Below are 16,029 nucleotides of genomic sequence, written 5' to 3' on the forward strand. Positions count from 1 at the left end.
AGGCAGAAATTGCTTGTTTTTTGGGTGACCTTTTCTATAGGATCTGCACTTCTTTCCCTTCAAACCCAAAACCCTCATAATGCAACCGATGCAAGAGTTGTTACATGTTGACATTGTGTAATATGCATCATTCAACATGTGAGGAGCATCGTGACAAACTTGGGGCACAGGAGGCCGACGGTTCAATTCCGAAGTCAAGCACCATTTTGTCACGCCCTTGGGCAACATGTCCCCCACTGATATGCCCTTTATAACCTCTGTAAACTGTGCTCCTTGGTCGGGATATTTTCCAGAAGCAACATGGAGGCCACTGCCTTCCATCTCATCATTTCATGCACATGGCTGTCACGTCGTAGGGGAGGTTTTCAACTCGACGAGGCAACCGCATCAAGGCCGGTTAGCTATGCTTACAAGCATTCTCGTTACATAGTCTACAGAAATCAAAGTTCGGCGTATCTCCCAGGTGCCCGTGTGTATCCGTGAGTAGTCCTTCTTTATCCCCATCTTCGCCACATAATCCTTAAGAGATCCTCCCTTCGACACCGAACTTGCTCCGCAGTCTCTGTCCCTGCTTCAACCGCGGCAATGTAGTACTCATACAGCACTTCGTAGATTTCTGATGGTTTGAAAAGGCTCAGATAAGGGTAGGCATTCTCGAAGTCCTCGACAGCTGCTGTGTCTCTTGCATGCAGGATTGGCCATATATGGAGTTGTGTTTCGATGGTGCGAAGTACGCAATTGGCTTTGGAGCTGTCGCAGCCTGATCGCGAAGCTCATGCAGCCTCTTTTGACATTGCCTCCGTAGATTCCGTGATTTCTTGTCGCTTCGCGCATGACATGTGATGTGGTGGTTGTGTCCTGGTATCCAGGCGATAATCAATCCGATGCCCCTTTGGTGCAACTCTTGTGATAGTGCTACCAGATAGTCATAAACCGGCGTCAAGATCAATTTCTCGCGAAGCGTGCTGTTAGGCTCCCTCTTCAGAAAACTCAGCACATTGGCGCAATCGCTGAATATGTAGAGTTCACCACGGCGGTGGGAAGTTGATAGTCGTAACCTCAGCACAGTCTGGTGTACCGCTTCCGTGATCGCCATCAGCTCTAACCACTGAATGGACGGTGCCCTTTTCACAAAGAACCCCTGGGCTTCTCCACAGAAATCCCCCTCTTTTGTTCGTTTGTCCAAACAAACTGCAAATGCACCATACACATCATTCATGTCAGAGTGACACTCAGCTGAGCCATCAACCCCATACACAACTCGCAAAAAATCTCTATTGTCGCGTGGAAGCGACAAAACATGATCGGCGTATGCCAGCGCTTTGTCTCGGTCCGCGTCGTGGTCCTCAATTCGCGCCAGGAGTTGCGGCAGCTCGTTGGCAAACCGCACAGGGGTCGATGGGAGCGGGAGAAATGTCGGTATTTCGTCTTCCTTCCCATCCCATAACAGGAATGGGAAGCTCTTCCGCGGATTATCCAAGGGTTCGATCTTTCCGATGGTGGATCGGACGCTGTCGCTCTGGAAATCCTTCCGCGATCTTTTGGAAGGGTTTCGCAGGTTTTCTAGCGACGTGGCAGCCTGGGCATCTAATAAGACACAGATAGATTAGCATTTAGTCTTGTTCATTAGGCTCTCCAACTAGCACAACAAACGATGTATTTAAGAAGACAGATTGAGCCACAGTGCTGAATGCATCATGACTCTGCGATTGTTTTCCAAGCCTTGGTTTCACAAATCGGTGCCTGAAGGGACAGAGGTCGATTGCCGGGAGAAAAAACACAAAATCAAAGATAATCAATAAATAGTAAACACGAAAGTTACCCATGTTGGAATTTGCCTGTTGGGTCCGTGGTGACGTGGATGCGACAGATGACCGTGACGAACTGTGAAGTAGGTGGCGGGTTTGGCGAACATGCAGAAGGCCAGAAAAGATTCCAGGCAGGAAATTAGCTGGATGGGTTCGATAGACGGCACTGGCAACAGATATTGCTCTTTCCGGAAGGCGACCATGCCACAAACGTGGGTGCCTGTCGGCAACGTGGGACCACCATTGTGGGAAGGCACGACGGAGTTGCTTCCACATGACCAATTATCACCTTTGGATTCCACTGACCACCCAAACCACTCAAGTGAGCAGACAATTCAGAACGGGGGATGTAGTATATAAGCCGAATTTCTGGACATCCTTTCAATCTGGTGCTCTTTTCCTTCCATGGCCGCAGCTTCAACAAACAAGGGACAAGCCAACAAACAAATCCATAACCACCCCCTCAAGAGCTTTGTCTGGGTACCTATCCATGAACATGGGCAAGTATCACAACACAATTTAGCTAAGGTATCACCACATATGCTCATTGCGCAGCCAGGCCTTTCCAGTATATGCAGGCAATTGGTGGATACAAGGAATACCACAGAGTTAGAATGCTGAAATTAGATATTTAAACGCCCAGGCAGACCAACAAAGCAATGCAAAACAAGAGCAGGACCAGTGGATGGAGCATGGAATATAAATATATGTTGGTAAATATAGGTATGCATGACTACTATTGTGAAAGAAGGGATGGTCAACTGTGAACTGGTCAGTCAGGATGACTCTGAAGCAAGGGGCGCTGGGTTAAGGTAGGTAGATAGTTACCAACTGACTCCGAAGTGGAATGGTATGACAGCGAATCAAGTTCTTACTTCTTGATGACAACCTGCAAATGCTGGATCTAGCCATATGTCTTACATTTGTTGAAGACTTCGCTTTCACTTAGAATGTGTGTATGTGACCGAGAAAGACAGTTGTGTGTCGGATGAGCAAAGTCCAAACTCAAAGATTGCAGTCTTACCAGAGGAGCACAGGTTCGGCCGTGCAGGTTGATAATGATAATAGAACAAAACTTTAACAGGTAACCCCAAGTTACCTAAAATGCATCCTAAAGCTGTTACGAAGAAGTTGGGTCTTTGGGTCGCTTGAGTAAGATAAGCCGAAGACGCGAATACAAAGAAACTCAGCTGAAAGGAAGGTCAAAAAATACCCAATCTAACGAATCCCAGCCCACCTTGCAATCTGATCATCCGAGAAATCATCCGGACCCTAACCTTCTTCAAATAGGTATCAAACTTGCAAGCCACGGTAAACACCAGCTTCAGATGTTCATATGTCATGCTTTTCCCCTGGAACTTGGCCAGCTGCCTCGCCGTCATAATAGGGTTCCGAATTTCAGGTCCATTCGAATGATCGTCGCAGACTCAATTTCATCTTGTTTGTGAAAGTTTTACTAAGAATAGCAATGTTAAAAGGGGTAGATCTCCATCTTCTCTCCTATACCATGAGTTGGAAGAGAGGAAGAGATCAATGCTAAAATATATGTACCAAGAAGTGAACATCATCAAGCCCATCCACAGTCACCATCATGCCTTGAGTCGGCATTCAATTGAAACCAACAGTCTATAACCCCATATCATCGTCCAACGCTGTCACTAACACGCCAGTTAGCAGGTGAAGACGGCAGGTCCGGGAATGGTATAGGCTTGAGCTATAAACAGATCCATGTCAGTCTCTATTTCACAACATTTTTGAACAAAAAGGTAAAAGTGCTACGACTCACCCTTGTAAGCATCATAGGTAACACCGGGGTCGGTGCTCTTGTAGGCGCCGGGGAAGGAGACCAAGTTGGTGGGGTTGGTAGAACCGCCACCAGTAACCTGTAGCTGATGGCAACCGGGGTAGAACTGAGCACCAGGGTAGGCCCAAGCAGCATGGAGGGCAATGATCTCGTGGCGGACAAGGTAGTAGCCGGGACGAATGCAAGAGGGAATGGTGTACTGGTAAGTGGCGGGGCTCTTCATGAGAGGGGTGGCAGCCCAGTTGTTGGAGGTGCCCTCACGGCCACCTTGCTTGATTTTGAACCAGACGGCCCTTTAGAGAGGTTAGCATTTATCCTCACAACATTCGGACAACGTGGCACATACGAGGTACCAGGAGACCAGTTCTGGCAACCGCTATCGGGGCAACGAGCCATGTAGGTAATGACGGGGCCCATGTGGGAGTCAGGCCAGAGAGTCCAGTGAAGGGTCACAGTTGAACCAGCAGCGGCAGGGGCGTGGAGAGGAGCGGGAACAGAGCCAGCATTGCACTGGACATCGATGGAGTCGACATTCTCGACGGGACCGTTACCGGGGATGGAGCGAGAGACTCTCTGGGGCTTGTTGTTGCCCATGTAGGGGTCCATATAAGGCTGATAGAACTGTGACACTGTTAGCATCTCGAAGCATGTCAAGAATGATCAGATGGAACTCACTTGGTAGTATTGGCCGCCAATGGTGGCATTGTCAACATAGCCGTGGGCGGCTACCAAGCCGACTGAGGCGAGAAGAGTAGCGAGAACCTTCATTGTGATAGAGACACTGTCGAGAACTGATCTTGCGAGTGATGGTTGAATGAAGATACAGGATGGTTTCTTTCGTTTTTATAGAACTTCTCCTCGGCCGGATAGGGCCGAGAAGCACATCTTGTTCTTGAACAACACCGGCCAACATGGAATCTCAACAACCTCAGACGGATTCGCGACCCGACAGTGGAAGTGTCCACCGTCTCTTGCAGCCAACCAAATCATGGCAGAACCTGGCTCGGTATACTTGGCCGATGCTTGTTGACGGTGGTAGTTACTGCAACTGGAAGGGTGACATGGGACGGAGACGGTGGCGGCGAACCTAGGAAGATGTTCGCCTTGGCAACGACAGCTGCAGAGGGAGTCGATCAGAAGATGTCGATGAGAATCTGGAGTGAAGTGGAATGTGTGGAGCATCGCAACGGTTTCAACGTCTTGGAATGGGCGGCACTAATCGCCATGGAGTTGCTCCCTCCGACGTTACATTTTCCAGCCGGGGGATGTCGAACAAGATCAACCACCAATGAAATATCAGATTGAAGAAGAAAATAGCCCATTGTGGTCATCTCCCCCCGGTTTTGAGATCGCATTGTTTGCTGTAGGTTCGGCATATGACCGGTGTTAAGAATGAATTCCTTGACTCTGGCCCTGTCGATATTGCACAAGCACAAAGCTGCCAGCCGAAAGTGGGGTCCAGTTGGAGATGAAAAATGCAGACAAACATGATTTTATTTTACACTTGGGAAAAAACAACCTGCAAGCATCCTTCCCATGGGGGGCAACTGTTGCCTTACCCCTCACCGCTCCTGGTCCCGTGCACCCGTAGCTCTTCCTCCGACATCCAATTCTCTCCTCTTCTCCCGGCGAGCCGGACCGGTCAACTTCTTCACTGCAAGAATGTCGGCGGAAGAGGAGGTCCCCAGATATGCAGACTGTCTGGCCCAGCCTCTGATCTCGAAATTGGCGTTGTCTCATCCACCAAGTCGCCGTCTACGTAATGTTCCAAAATGAAGCCCGATCGATCGTACCTGGCACCGAGTCAGCATCTCTACGCATCAAGCTAATTCGCAAACAACACTGCCAACTCACCAGTAATCGAAAATCTGCGACCCAAGCACATGTCTGCCAACACCCCACACCAAGTCGTAGCCCTTGTCCCGAAGCCATTGGTGGCCCAACGACTGAATATCGAAATCGTGTACCTCGAAGCTCGAGTGGTGGACGTGGTATTTGGGCCCTGAAGTCATTGGTCAGTCAGTTGTTTTGCCACCAACGAGATCTGGGCATGGATGTTAACCTTCAAAGAAGAACCAAGTGTGATGATCGACCTGTTCCATCCCCCTGTCCAAATGAAGGAAAGTAGAGACGTCCTTCCCGTTGGGCTCGTGGATGATGTCGCTCGGCTTGAGGTTGAACCGAGTGGTGTAGAACTCGAACGCCTTGGCAAAGTTGGTCACGCAACACCCAACATGGCCCAACTTGTGAACGGCCGCTGGTGCCTTCTTGAACCGTTGTGTCTTGTTGACGGGCCGATGCTTGTTCTCGGGGAAGTTGTACTCCAGCTCGGGCAGGTGTGCTGACTTTTCGACGGGGGTTTGCCCATACACCAGGTGGAAGGGGAAGTCATCGACAGGATCTCTGAAGGTTACGCGCTTGCCGCCACCGGGCGCATCGGAATCGTGGACTGGGGTCGCCTTGGGAAGAGTCTTGGAGGCGAGCTCCAAATCCTCCAGGGACTCAACAACAAATCCAGCACCACCAAACTCATTTTCGGCGCCCTTGGTGGCACAGTATACAAAGGGCTCGGTCCCATAGCCCTTGAAGTATACTGTATCACCTCTGTCGTCGGCTACCGTGAAGCCGAAGTCGGCCAAAAACTCGCGTGCCTTGTCGAGATCGGCATGGGTGTAGTACACATGTGCAATACGCACAAGCTTGATCTTGGGAATCTGCTGCTCGGCCGTCATGTTGGCGATGGACGTCTGGTAGGTCGTTTGAGGTGTGTTTGGTCAGAAAGATCTAATCTGATCTTCTCAGCGGGGCGAAGACATTGAGATATGGTCGACTTTGATTCCACCGACAAGCACGGGGTATTTAGTTCGCCCGGGAGATGCACCGTTCTTCGGGGCAAATCATTGCTTGGCAGTCACAAGGTGGGTCTGCGGCGAGTCAAGCTGACCCCTTTTCACTGCTCAGTGGCATCACAGCACGTCTCTCTAGTGAATTTCCGGCTGTCCTTTTCCAGCAATCACGTTTTCACTGTGTACGCAGGTTGATCATGGCGTATCACAACTCTTCGCTTCCTGTTTTGGGCCCTTTGTGTTGTTGGCAAAGCCACCTCTAAGTGAGGCTCAACTATCCTTGCAAGCTGTGCATATTTGCAACCACCCATCCTTTCCTTTTCACGCCTACCAGGTATCTGCATCAGAGAAGCCGCCGCGACCATGTGTCTCGCCTGTCACCTTGTCCAGCTGTCTTCGGTGGCCTGCGAGTTAATAGCTACCCGTCCCCGATGTGCCATCCGCCGTTCTTGGCACGGGCGATTTGCGAAGAAACTGTGGGGTTGTTTACTCCGTTGGCTTTGTCAAAGCTGACATGGCGATGTTGAATGATACTTATCCCTGAACGACCCCGCTGACAACCAGGTATGGGGTTGGACGGCCCCTCACATAAACAATCCAAAGTCATCAAGGTGTTTCGAATTTTTGCTGGGCTGTCTCTGCTTCTCCTCTAAACTTCGATCGCCGCGATACTTACAATGGCCAACGAGATCATCAAGACCGACCTCCTCATTGTTGGAGCAGGCCCTGCGGGTGCTGCTCTGGCATGCTTCCTCTCATCCTATGGGCGCAAAGGAATCATCATTTCGGCCGCTTCTGGCACGGCGCATACGCCCAGAGCTCATATCACCAACATGGCTGCCCTGGAATGCCTGAGAGACATTGGACTGGACCGGCAATGCATCGATGCAGGCGCTGCGGGGAACCATATGGTGCACACAAGATGGTGCCATTCCATGGCCGGCGATGAATACGCCAGGCTCTATTCTTGGGGCAACGATCCGAAACGCAAGGTTTGTCAAAACACTGACACAGTTTCCGGCCAATTGCTGATGTCTTGTGATACAGGGTGACTATGATGCGGCAAGCCCTTGTGACCACGTCGACCTTCCTCAGACCGAACTCGAGCCAATTCTCACGCGGAGAGCAATCCATACTGGCTGGACCTTGCGATTCGACACCTCCTTTGTGTCGTTCACGCGTCCTGAGCCAGACGTTATCATCAGCGAAGTCAAAGACAACCTTTCTGGCAAAACGTACAAGATCCAGTCACGCTTTCTGTTTGGCTGCGACGGCGCCCGCAGCCAAGTCATCCGCGAGCTCAAGATTCCCCTCATCAAGAAACCTGGGCAAGGATTGGCACTCAACGTGCTCCTCAAGGCCGATCTTTCACATCTCGTCAAGAACCGAACCGGAAATCTACACTGGGTCTTCCAGCCGGAGAAGGAACATCCAGCTTGGGGTTGGGCCTGCATTGTCCGAATGGTTCGGCCGTGGGACGAATGGATGTTTATCTTTCTCCCACCCCCCGGTGCCGATGTCAAGGGTGACGACATGATTGCTTCGAACGAAGAGTACATTGCCCGGGTCAAACAGTTCATCGGGGACGAGTCGGTTGATGTCGAGATCAAGGACGTGAGCAAATGGATGATCAATGAGACGGTTGCGGAGTATTATTCAGATGGAAACATCTTTTGCTTGGGCGATGCTGTCCACCGCCATCCACCATTCAACGGTCTGGGGTCCAACACTTGCATCCAGGATGCTTTCAACCTGGCATGGAAGCTCGATTACGTCATGTCTCGCCGCGCAGGTCCCAGCCTCCTCGATACCTACAGCACCGAGCGTCAACCGGTTGGTGTAGATATCATCACCCGGGCCAACCAAGGTCTTCGCGACCATGCATTGTGGATGAAGTCTATCGGCATGTTGGAACCCGATTTGGAGAAGAGGAAAGCTATTCTGGCCGAGTTTGAGGACAAGGGCGAAGTTGGCAGGAAGAGGCGACAAGAGTTCCAAGCGGGCATCGAGAACACGGGCACCGAATTCCATGGGTTAGGCATCGAGATGAACCAACAGTATCGGTCGAATGCCGTGTATCATGGGGATGAGCCAGAAGCTCCGGCTCTGCCTGAGGACGCTGTGCGTGAACGTCTCATCTCCAGCTACCCAGGCATGAGGTTACCCCACGCCTGGTTGAACACACGGAAGCCGGGCAAGCAGTTCTCGACTATTGATCTTGCTGGCCATGGGCGGTTCTGTCTTCTCACCGGGCCTGGTGGCCACAAGTGGAAGGAAGCTGCGGCCAACGCCGCCGAGGCCGTGGGGGTGGACATTGTGAGTTACTCGATTGGCTGGAAGGAGGACTATGAGGATGTCTATTTTGACTGGGCGAAGCGCAGGGAGGTGGAGGAGGACGGTTGTGTGTTGGTTCGCCCAGATAGGTTCGTTGCTTGGCGGTCAAAGTCCATGATTTCGAACCCGCAGGAAAAGCTGGAAAAGGTCTTGCGGAAAGTCTTGTGTCTTTAAGCCGACCGTGATAAGATAATAAACACAGTTCACACAATATTACACCTGACGTGTCATTGCATCATCACACGCCTTAGCCTCGCTTATCTCTCACCTCCATTTGTTTGCGGGTTTGATCAGGCATTTTCTCTCTTCTTTTTTCACACAAAATGGACCCAACGGATGACCTGCTGGTTGAGGAATGGGCATCATGGAGGTGAGATCAACTGGAGAGTGTCCACTCAGATGGTTTGAGCGCATATTCCACTTACGAAGTAAGACAGTGGACGACATTTACAAGACAAGTTGACACAGGTGCATTGTGATGCCTTACGCTAAAAGGCCGGGGTTGTATGCTGCCAACTTGTGTCGGACCAGTTGTGGGATGCCTGCCCAAAGGTTCTGTCATTGTTCTGTCCGCGCAATTCAGCCTGTATCTTTTAACCCAACACGAACAAAAATCTATCCTTCGGCCCAATAGAGAGCTTTTGGATTGACATGACACCTACTTGGTCTCCCACGGGTTCCTAGTTCTCCCACATGGTGGCCGATTACCCCGTGATGTTCCCCAACTTCCCCGGATTCACCCCAGATTTCCCCCACATTCTTGGCTTTTGGTGTGGTTCGAAAATGCGGGGAAATACCCCGAAGGACGCTAGCCGGGTAGGACCGAATGGTGTTGGCCAGTGAGGATTTGGCCGGGGCCCATCCACCTAGCTGATGATATTGCCGGTAGCCTGGTTGGTTCGGTGCGTGCAGGGTGAGACGAGAGGACATGGTTAGACAGGTTGGTACCATGGTTGGCACACACATGGCAAGTGCGTGTCGCCGCCAGACCAGACATGTGCACCATGCCGAATTCAGGGGTGGCTGAACGTCCCGACGACTGACAGGGGGACGAGGCAAGAGAGAAAAGGTTTAAAGAGACCTCGAGGCTCGCCTTTGGTTTGAGATGAAGGGTAGGGCTCTTTGAACCTCTCACTCTTTTTTTCGTTTCGACAGCTTTTTGTTTACCTTACCCCCTTTTTTGACCTCATCTCTCCTCCATTGTCAACAACCCGACACCACCATCAGTTGGGCATCACACCCACTCCAACTCTTTCAACAATGGGCGTCCTCCTCCTCGCCGGCGGCGCCGCCCTCGCCCTCTCCATCCTCTACATCCTCCTCTTCACCGGCAAACGGGACCCACGTCTCCCACCCGGCCCCCCAACCCTCCCCCTAATCGGCAACCTCCATCAGATCCCCACCAAGCGCACCCACCTCCAATTCGCCAAATGGGCCAAACAATACGGCGAGATCTACTCCCTCAAGTTCGGCCCCGGAACCTCCATCGTCATTTCTTCTCCTCGCCTGATCAAACAGCTCGTCGACAAAAAGTCCCAGCTCTACTCTCGCCGCCCGCCCAGCCATGTAGCCGATCTCATCGCCCAAGGTGATCACCTCTTACTCATGCAGTACTCCGACCGCTGGAGGACATGCCGCAAGCTAGTCCACCAGTACTTCATGGAGGGCATGGTAGCGAAGCAGCACGTCAAAGTTGTCAACGCGGAGGCGGTGCAGATGCTGCATGATTTTGTTACGGAGCCGAAAGGGCATATGAAGCATCCAAAGAGGTTCAGCAACAGTATCATCATGAGTTTGATCTACGGGACGAGGACACCAAGTATCAAGACGGAGCATATGGTTCGGTTGTATAGTCTTATGGAGAACTGGAGCAAGGTTATGGAGGCGGGGAATACACCACCCGTGGACATCTTTCCTTTCCTGAAGCTGGTGCCGGAGGGTTTGCTGGGGAATTGGAGGTCGAGGGCGAAGAATGTGGGCAAGGAGATGACAGAGTTGTATTCGGAGTGGGTGGAGAAGGGGATTCAACGGCATAGGGATCTGGGAGGGCGGGATTGTTTTCTGGACAAGGTTTTGGATCAGGGGTTGGAGAAGCTGGATTTGGACAAGCATGGGTTGTACTTTTTGTGCGGGACGGTGATGGAGGGGGGGTCGGATACGACGAGCTCGTTGATTATTGCTTTTATTCATGCCATGACCAAGTGGCCGGAGGTGCTCAAGAAGGCGCAGGAGCAGATTGATGCTGTGGTTGGGGAGGACAGGACGCCGACTTGGGAGGATTATGAGAAGCTGCCGTACATTGCGGCCTGTGTGAAGGAGGCGCATCGGTGGAGGCCGGTGACGCCGTTGGCGTTCCCTCATTCGTTGGCGGAGGATGATTGGGTTGATGGGATGTACTTGCCCAAGGGGAGTGATATCTTTATCAATGCTTTTGGGATGCATATGGATGAGAAGAGGTTTCCCAACCCGGATGTGTTCAACCCAGATAACTACGAGGGGTACACGGCGTTGGCGTCGGAGTTGGCTGGCGGTGATTACAACAACCGGGATCATTATGGGTATGGCAGTGGGAGGAGGATTTGCCCTGGCATTCACTTGGCCGAGAGGAACTTGTTTTTGGCGGTTGCCAAGTTGGTGTGGGCTTTTAACATTGGGCCTGGGCTGGATGCCTCCGGGAGGGAGATCCCACCAGATGTCAGCCATGAAACTGGATACTGCTCAGGTTTCTTGGTGTGCGCGGAGGACTTTCCAGCTACTATCACACTGAGATCAGAGGCACGAAAGGCGACGATTTTGAGAGAGTATGCTGCTGCCAGGGCAGAGGTGTTTTCTCAGTACGAGCTACCGAAGGAGTAGGTACATAGCCTTGTGTATGAATATTTCTTTTTTCGCTTCCTCAAAGCACTTTTGTCTCCAGTTGTGTAGAGGATCTTCCAGCTGTCGTCGTGTCCCTCGGTAGGTGGTCTCCCCAGCACGGGCCAATTCTGATTGGTCCGACGGTGGAGCTCGGCAATTGATGCAAGCTGTCAACGACGCCAAATTTGAAGAATCATTGGATCAACATCAACATTTGTTATCCAAGCACCCAAGTCACCAAAATGTCTTTCCGCGTTCAGAAGGCAGCAGCCGCATCATTTCAACGGCTTGTGAGGTTTGTCAACGCCCAGGGGTCCACCAAGTTTGGTGACCTGAAGACCAGACCAACCGGTGTCAGTCTCGCCGGCGCGGAGGTTGAAGTCCTCGAGGGTGATGTTGGCAATGGTTTCCGTGGCACTGGGAAAATAGACAAGATCCAGAAGGTGCGTTGCTCACATGTGACATGAGAACGTCAGCTAACCTGTTTTTCAGCTTTTGTGTCCTTTGCCCCAAGTACATGCGATTATGTGCATTGGACTCAACTATCAGAAGCACGCCACTGAAGCCAATGTATGATCCCCACCCATGTCTTCATGAAGGACTGCCACTGACCAGTGTAGCTACGAGTTGCCCCGTATCCTGTTCTCTTCACCAAACCAGCCGATGCTCTTGCTGGGCCTAATGAGGACATACCAGTCCACCCTGACGCTCAAAGCATGCTCGACTACGAGGGTGAGTTGACAGTGGTCGTCGGCAAAGACGCAAAGAATGTTCCCGAGCCAGACGCCCTGAAATACGTGCTTGGATACACGGTTGGCAACGACATCTCAGCGCGCTACTTCCAGCTGCCAGAGACATCAGGTGGCCAGTTTTGTTATGCCAAATCCTTCGACAAGTTCTGCCCCATTGGGCCTTGTATCGTGTCCCCTGGCTTGATTCCAGACCCGCAAAAGCTCCAGCTAGTCACCAAGGTCAATGGGCAGGTGAGGCAGCAGACCGAGACGTCGGACATGATTTTTTCGGTGGCCAAGATTATCTCTCACCTCAGCCGTGGAAGGACACTGCGGAGGGGAACGGTTATCCAAACCGGGACCCCGAGCGGAGTAGGTCTTTTCATGGAACCCAAGGGGTTCTTGAAGAATGGGGACGTGGTTGAGGTGTCAATTGATGGGTTGGGGTCGATTAGCAACAAGATGGTGTTTGAGTGAGGCAGAAAAAATACCCAGATTCTTCATGATACCTACCCCGCAATCCATCAGCCAAGTGAACCCAGTGACCTGGGGACGCTAACATGGCTAACTCGCTTAGCGGGCGTTCAAGGCCACGCTACCCCGCGCTAGTGGCGATCAGCGGCAGTCGCAATTCGTCCGTCTCTGGCAAAACTCCCCGAAAACAACCATGCGGCCCTCGGGCAGATTTCATAAACACACTGCCCGGGCACCTGTTCAGCAGGTGAGATATGCCGTCTTCACTTCGCGACCAACATTACCCCCGAACCATGGCGGAACCTCAGGCACACCCAAATCCACAGCAAGAGACAGGACCATCGCTGCCCGACGCGTCTGCGGCCAAACTCGCGTGCTACGCTTGCAAGAGGAGAAAGGTGAAATGGTATGTATGTGTGGATCTGTCGTCTCCAACCTCGACCTCTTGACTGACCGCATGACGTAATGGCAGTGACCGTCAACTACCTGTCTGCTCGCTCTGCCAAAAGCTCAGTGGACAATGTGAATATCCAACTCACGCCGAGAAGCCCGGTCCAAAGACTGGTGGTAAGCTGTTTTGTCAGTGATACGCCTCATTATATGCCTTCTTTCATGTAGTGAATGATATCTGATGAGATTGTATTCATCAAATCTGTAAAGGCGAAAGTTCAAGTACTTACATATGTTCATTCAGGCCCTCTTCAAGGCAACAAGCGTCGAAGACTTGATCAAGCGTCTGTGTCCAGCAGTGTCAGTCATGGCCCATCCCTGAATGCCACTGGACATCGGCATACCACATCATTCGATCTTGCTCGGCGCAGTTCCATTGCAGTATCATCTCCGACTTATGGCACAAGTCACGATGATTCCCGTACTCGAGCAGACGATGACCTCCGTTCCCGGCGAGAGGTGACCTCGCCTCTCTCAACTGGTGAATCGTCAGTAAGAATTCAGCCAACAAGTGCCCCCATCTTCTCTCGGATCATGTACCCGTCTCATGAAGCACAGACACGCCCACAATCTCCTTCCACAGTGGACGCTTCACCTGGCCATCAAGACAATGCCATTCCCATCACCATCCAGACGGTTTGTGATGCTCTTCGGATATCAAGAGCAACATACGATGTGTTGATGGAGTCCTACTTCACCAACATGACATCATTCACCCTGTTCCGGCCAGGGAGTATTGAACCCAAGTTCGCCATGATGCAGTTTCACTCGGACGCCGAAGCGCTGATAGCTGCCATGTTCTCCTTCTCCACCAGACATTGCCAAGATCTTGAGGACTGCCCAAGTCCGACCTACTTTGCAAAGATTGCCTACTCGAAGCTGGACGAATCAGTCGATAGTTATGGCGACAATCCCCCGCCATTCTGGCTTCTACAAGCAGGTGTTCTTGTCACCTTTTACCAACTCACCATGAGCGTCCGCTCTCGGTCGTGGAAGAAGCTTGGTGACTGCATCAGATATTCGTACGACTTGCACCTGCACATGGTTGATGCAAACCATGACCCAGTCAAAGACAAGAACCCGGTCAACATCCAACGCTGGTCGTTGATGGAAGAACGGAGAAGAGCTTGGTGGGCTGTCTGGGAAATGGACGTCTTTGCCAGCACTATTCGACGACTGCCGACGGCCATAGACCCTGAGATGAACCTCACCATGCTCCCAGTGCCAGACAGTTGTTGGTTCAATGACGTATACCAGGAAAGCTGCTTTCTTGCTCAGGACTGCAGTCTCAGGTGGAAGCAACTTGCCCAGTCAGGCAACCAGAGCGCCAAGGCCTGGTTCATAGTGATGAACTCTTTGATGCGCAACACACAGCGCATCGTGTATCCAGTGGGATCGGCTCTGCAGTCGATGAACGAAAGCCACGCGGAAACCAACCAAGACGAACTCAACATCATGGCCAACACCCTCTACTGCACCGTCACTTCTTTTCCGACCAGTCTCGTCTACCAGGGGGAGACTCTTGACTTTCGACCAAAAGCTTCGGCTCAAAGCAGTCCCGATGGAATCAACCCAAGACAGGAACATGCCGACAAGTATTCCCTCCACCTGATGACGCAGCTCTGTCGGTTCATGATCTATCATCACAAGATCTGTGCTCGAACACCATGGCTAGCCCACCAAAAGGGTTTCAACGATGGCGGGCAGGGAGAAGGAAACAACGACCCACGAGACGCTCAGCAAGCCAACTCTGAGTGGTCCAACTACATCAACGCCTCGGATGAGATCGTCACCGTGGTCCGCAACAGCTCTCGGGACCACTACAAATTCGTCAACCCTTTCCTCGTCAACACTCTCTGGTTTGGAGCCGCGGCACAATGTGCCTGCAAAGTCTTTGGGCCCGCATCGTTCAACAAACGGCTCACGATCTCCAACCTTGACCTTTTGAAACTTACCATTGACCGTTACATTTCATTCTGGGGGGGCATGGAGAACCTCAAGGGGAAATTGGCTCGGATTGAGACAGCCCTGCAGAGTCTGATGGCTGGGCATGGGAGACCGAACGAGCATCCGCAGGATAGGCGCCAACAACAACAACCACTGTCACACATCCAAGGGAGCAATGGTGCCAGTATTAATGACCTGGCTACGGTGGCCATGCAAAGACTTCCTGGTGTTACTGGTGATGCTGCCGTGTCATCATCGCCACTCCTCGTCAACATACCCGGTATTGGTCCCCCACAACCACCACCAAACCCATGGTCAACATTTGGACCGACGGACGTCTGCGGTGACTTTATCCATCCGGGGAATTTCACAACAGGGTTGACTCCAGGCGGCCCCAACTTTTACGGTCACGGGGACCCGATGGACTTTTCGCCGTTTGGGCTGGAGGAGCTGCTGATGGCGAGCATGATGATGGATACGTAGAACTGAACGGTATACTGCCTAACTTCGCTGCGTGCTTCTAGGGATAGCACTTAATCTTGGGTGTGTTTTGTTGTAAAAAGTTAATTCGTTCTTGTCAACCGTCATCCACTTGTCACTCTCTTCCTTAAACGCAGAAAGGTCTTGTACTGAATCCCCACCACCAACAACAACCCAGCACCCTGCGGTTAGGACTCCTATTACCGCCTATTCCCAATCAAATTTGTTCAAGAGAATGATGAGACTAGGGACGATTCCTCAATATCTCAGGGGTAACCAATGAGTAGTTGGTCTAAATC

General features: G+C 51.7%; 7 protein-coding genes across 7 annotated transcripts; 4 read left to right on the forward strand and 3 right to left on the reverse strand.

Moving 5' to 3' along the window:
• Positions 1–374: 374 nt before the first annotated feature.
• On the reverse strand, positions 375–1,826 carry QC762_607777 (uncharacterized protein; the record flags this gene model as incomplete). The annotated part of the gene is made up of 2 exons (XM_062892459.1): positions 375–1,587; positions 1,823–1,826. The coding sequence occupies 2 exons, from the start codon at positions 1,824–1,826 to the stop codon at positions 635–637; spliced, it is 957 nt and encodes a 318-aa protein (XP_062741011.1). The 3' UTR covers positions 375–634.
• Positions 1,827–3,186: 1,360 nt separating this feature from the next.
• On the reverse strand, positions 3,187–4,380 carry QC762_607780 (uncharacterized protein; the record flags this gene model as incomplete). The annotated part of the gene is made up of 4 exons (XM_062892460.1): positions 3,187–3,522; positions 3,595–3,905; positions 3,959–4,233; positions 4,288–4,380. 4 exons carry the CDS (start codon positions 4,378–4,380, stop codon positions 3,479–3,481), a joined length of 723 nt encoding a protein of 240 aa, XP_062741012.1. The 3' UTR covers positions 3,187–3,478.
• Positions 4,381–5,462: 1,082 nt separating this feature from the next.
• QC762_0098880 (uncharacterized protein) lies at positions 5,463–6,531 on the reverse strand (the record flags this gene model as incomplete). The annotated part of the gene is made up of 2 exons (XM_062884169.1): positions 5,675–6,531; positions 5,463–5,614 (listed from the first exon to the last, which is right to left on the reverse strand). The coding sequence occupies exons 1-2, from the start codon at positions 6,342–6,344 to the stop codon at positions 5,463–5,465; spliced, it is 822 nt and encodes a 273-aa protein (XP_062741013.1). The 5' UTR covers positions 6,345–6,531.
• A 604-nt stretch (positions 6,532–7,135) lies between these two features.
• Positions 7,136–9,009, forward strand: QC762_607800 (uncharacterized protein; the record flags this gene model as incomplete). The annotated part of the gene is made up of 2 exons (XM_062892461.1): positions 7,136–7,450; positions 7,506–9,009. 2 exons carry the CDS (start codon positions 7,136–7,138, stop codon positions 8,964–8,966), a joined length of 1,776 nt encoding a protein of 591 aa, XP_062741014.1. The 3' UTR covers positions 8,967–9,009.
• A 1,043-nt stretch (positions 9,010–10,052) lies between these two features.
• Positions 10,053–11,648, forward strand: QC762_607810 (uncharacterized protein; the record flags this gene model as incomplete). Its single annotated transcript, XM_062892462.1, has 1 exon — positions 10,053–11,648. The coding sequence occupies one exon, from the start codon at positions 10,053–10,055 to the stop codon at positions 11,646–11,648; it is 1,596 nt and encodes a 531-aa protein (XP_062741015.1).
• Positions 11,649–11,854: 206 nt separating this feature from the next.
• QC762_607820 (uncharacterized protein) lies at positions 11,855–12,856 on the forward strand (the record flags this gene model as incomplete). The annotated part of the gene is made up of 3 exons (XM_062892463.1): positions 11,855–12,091; positions 12,141–12,218; positions 12,269–12,856. The coding sequence occupies exons 1-3, from the start codon at positions 11,891–11,893 to the stop codon at positions 12,854–12,856; spliced, it is 867 nt and encodes a 288-aa protein (XP_062741016.1). The 5' UTR covers positions 11,855–11,890.
• Positions 12,857–13,107: 251 nt separating this feature from the next.
• Positions 13,108–15,948, forward strand: QC762_607830 (uncharacterized protein; the record flags this gene model as incomplete). The annotated part of the gene is made up of 3 exons (XM_062892464.1): positions 13,108–13,259; positions 13,326–13,420; positions 13,548–15,948. 3 exons carry the CDS (start codon positions 13,108–13,110, stop codon positions 15,731–15,733), a joined length of 2,433 nt encoding a protein of 810 aa, XP_062741017.1. The 3' UTR covers positions 15,734–15,948.
• Positions 15,949–16,029: the final 81 nt, after the last annotated feature.

Source organism: Podospora pseudocomata, chromosome 6 (genome assembly GCF_035222375.1).
Source record: "Podospora pseudocomata strain CBS 415.72m chromosome 6, whole genome shotgun sequence".
NCBI classification, from domain to species: domain Eukaryota; kingdom Fungi; phylum Ascomycota; class Sordariomycetes; order Sordariales; family Podosporaceae; genus Podospora; species Podospora pseudocomata.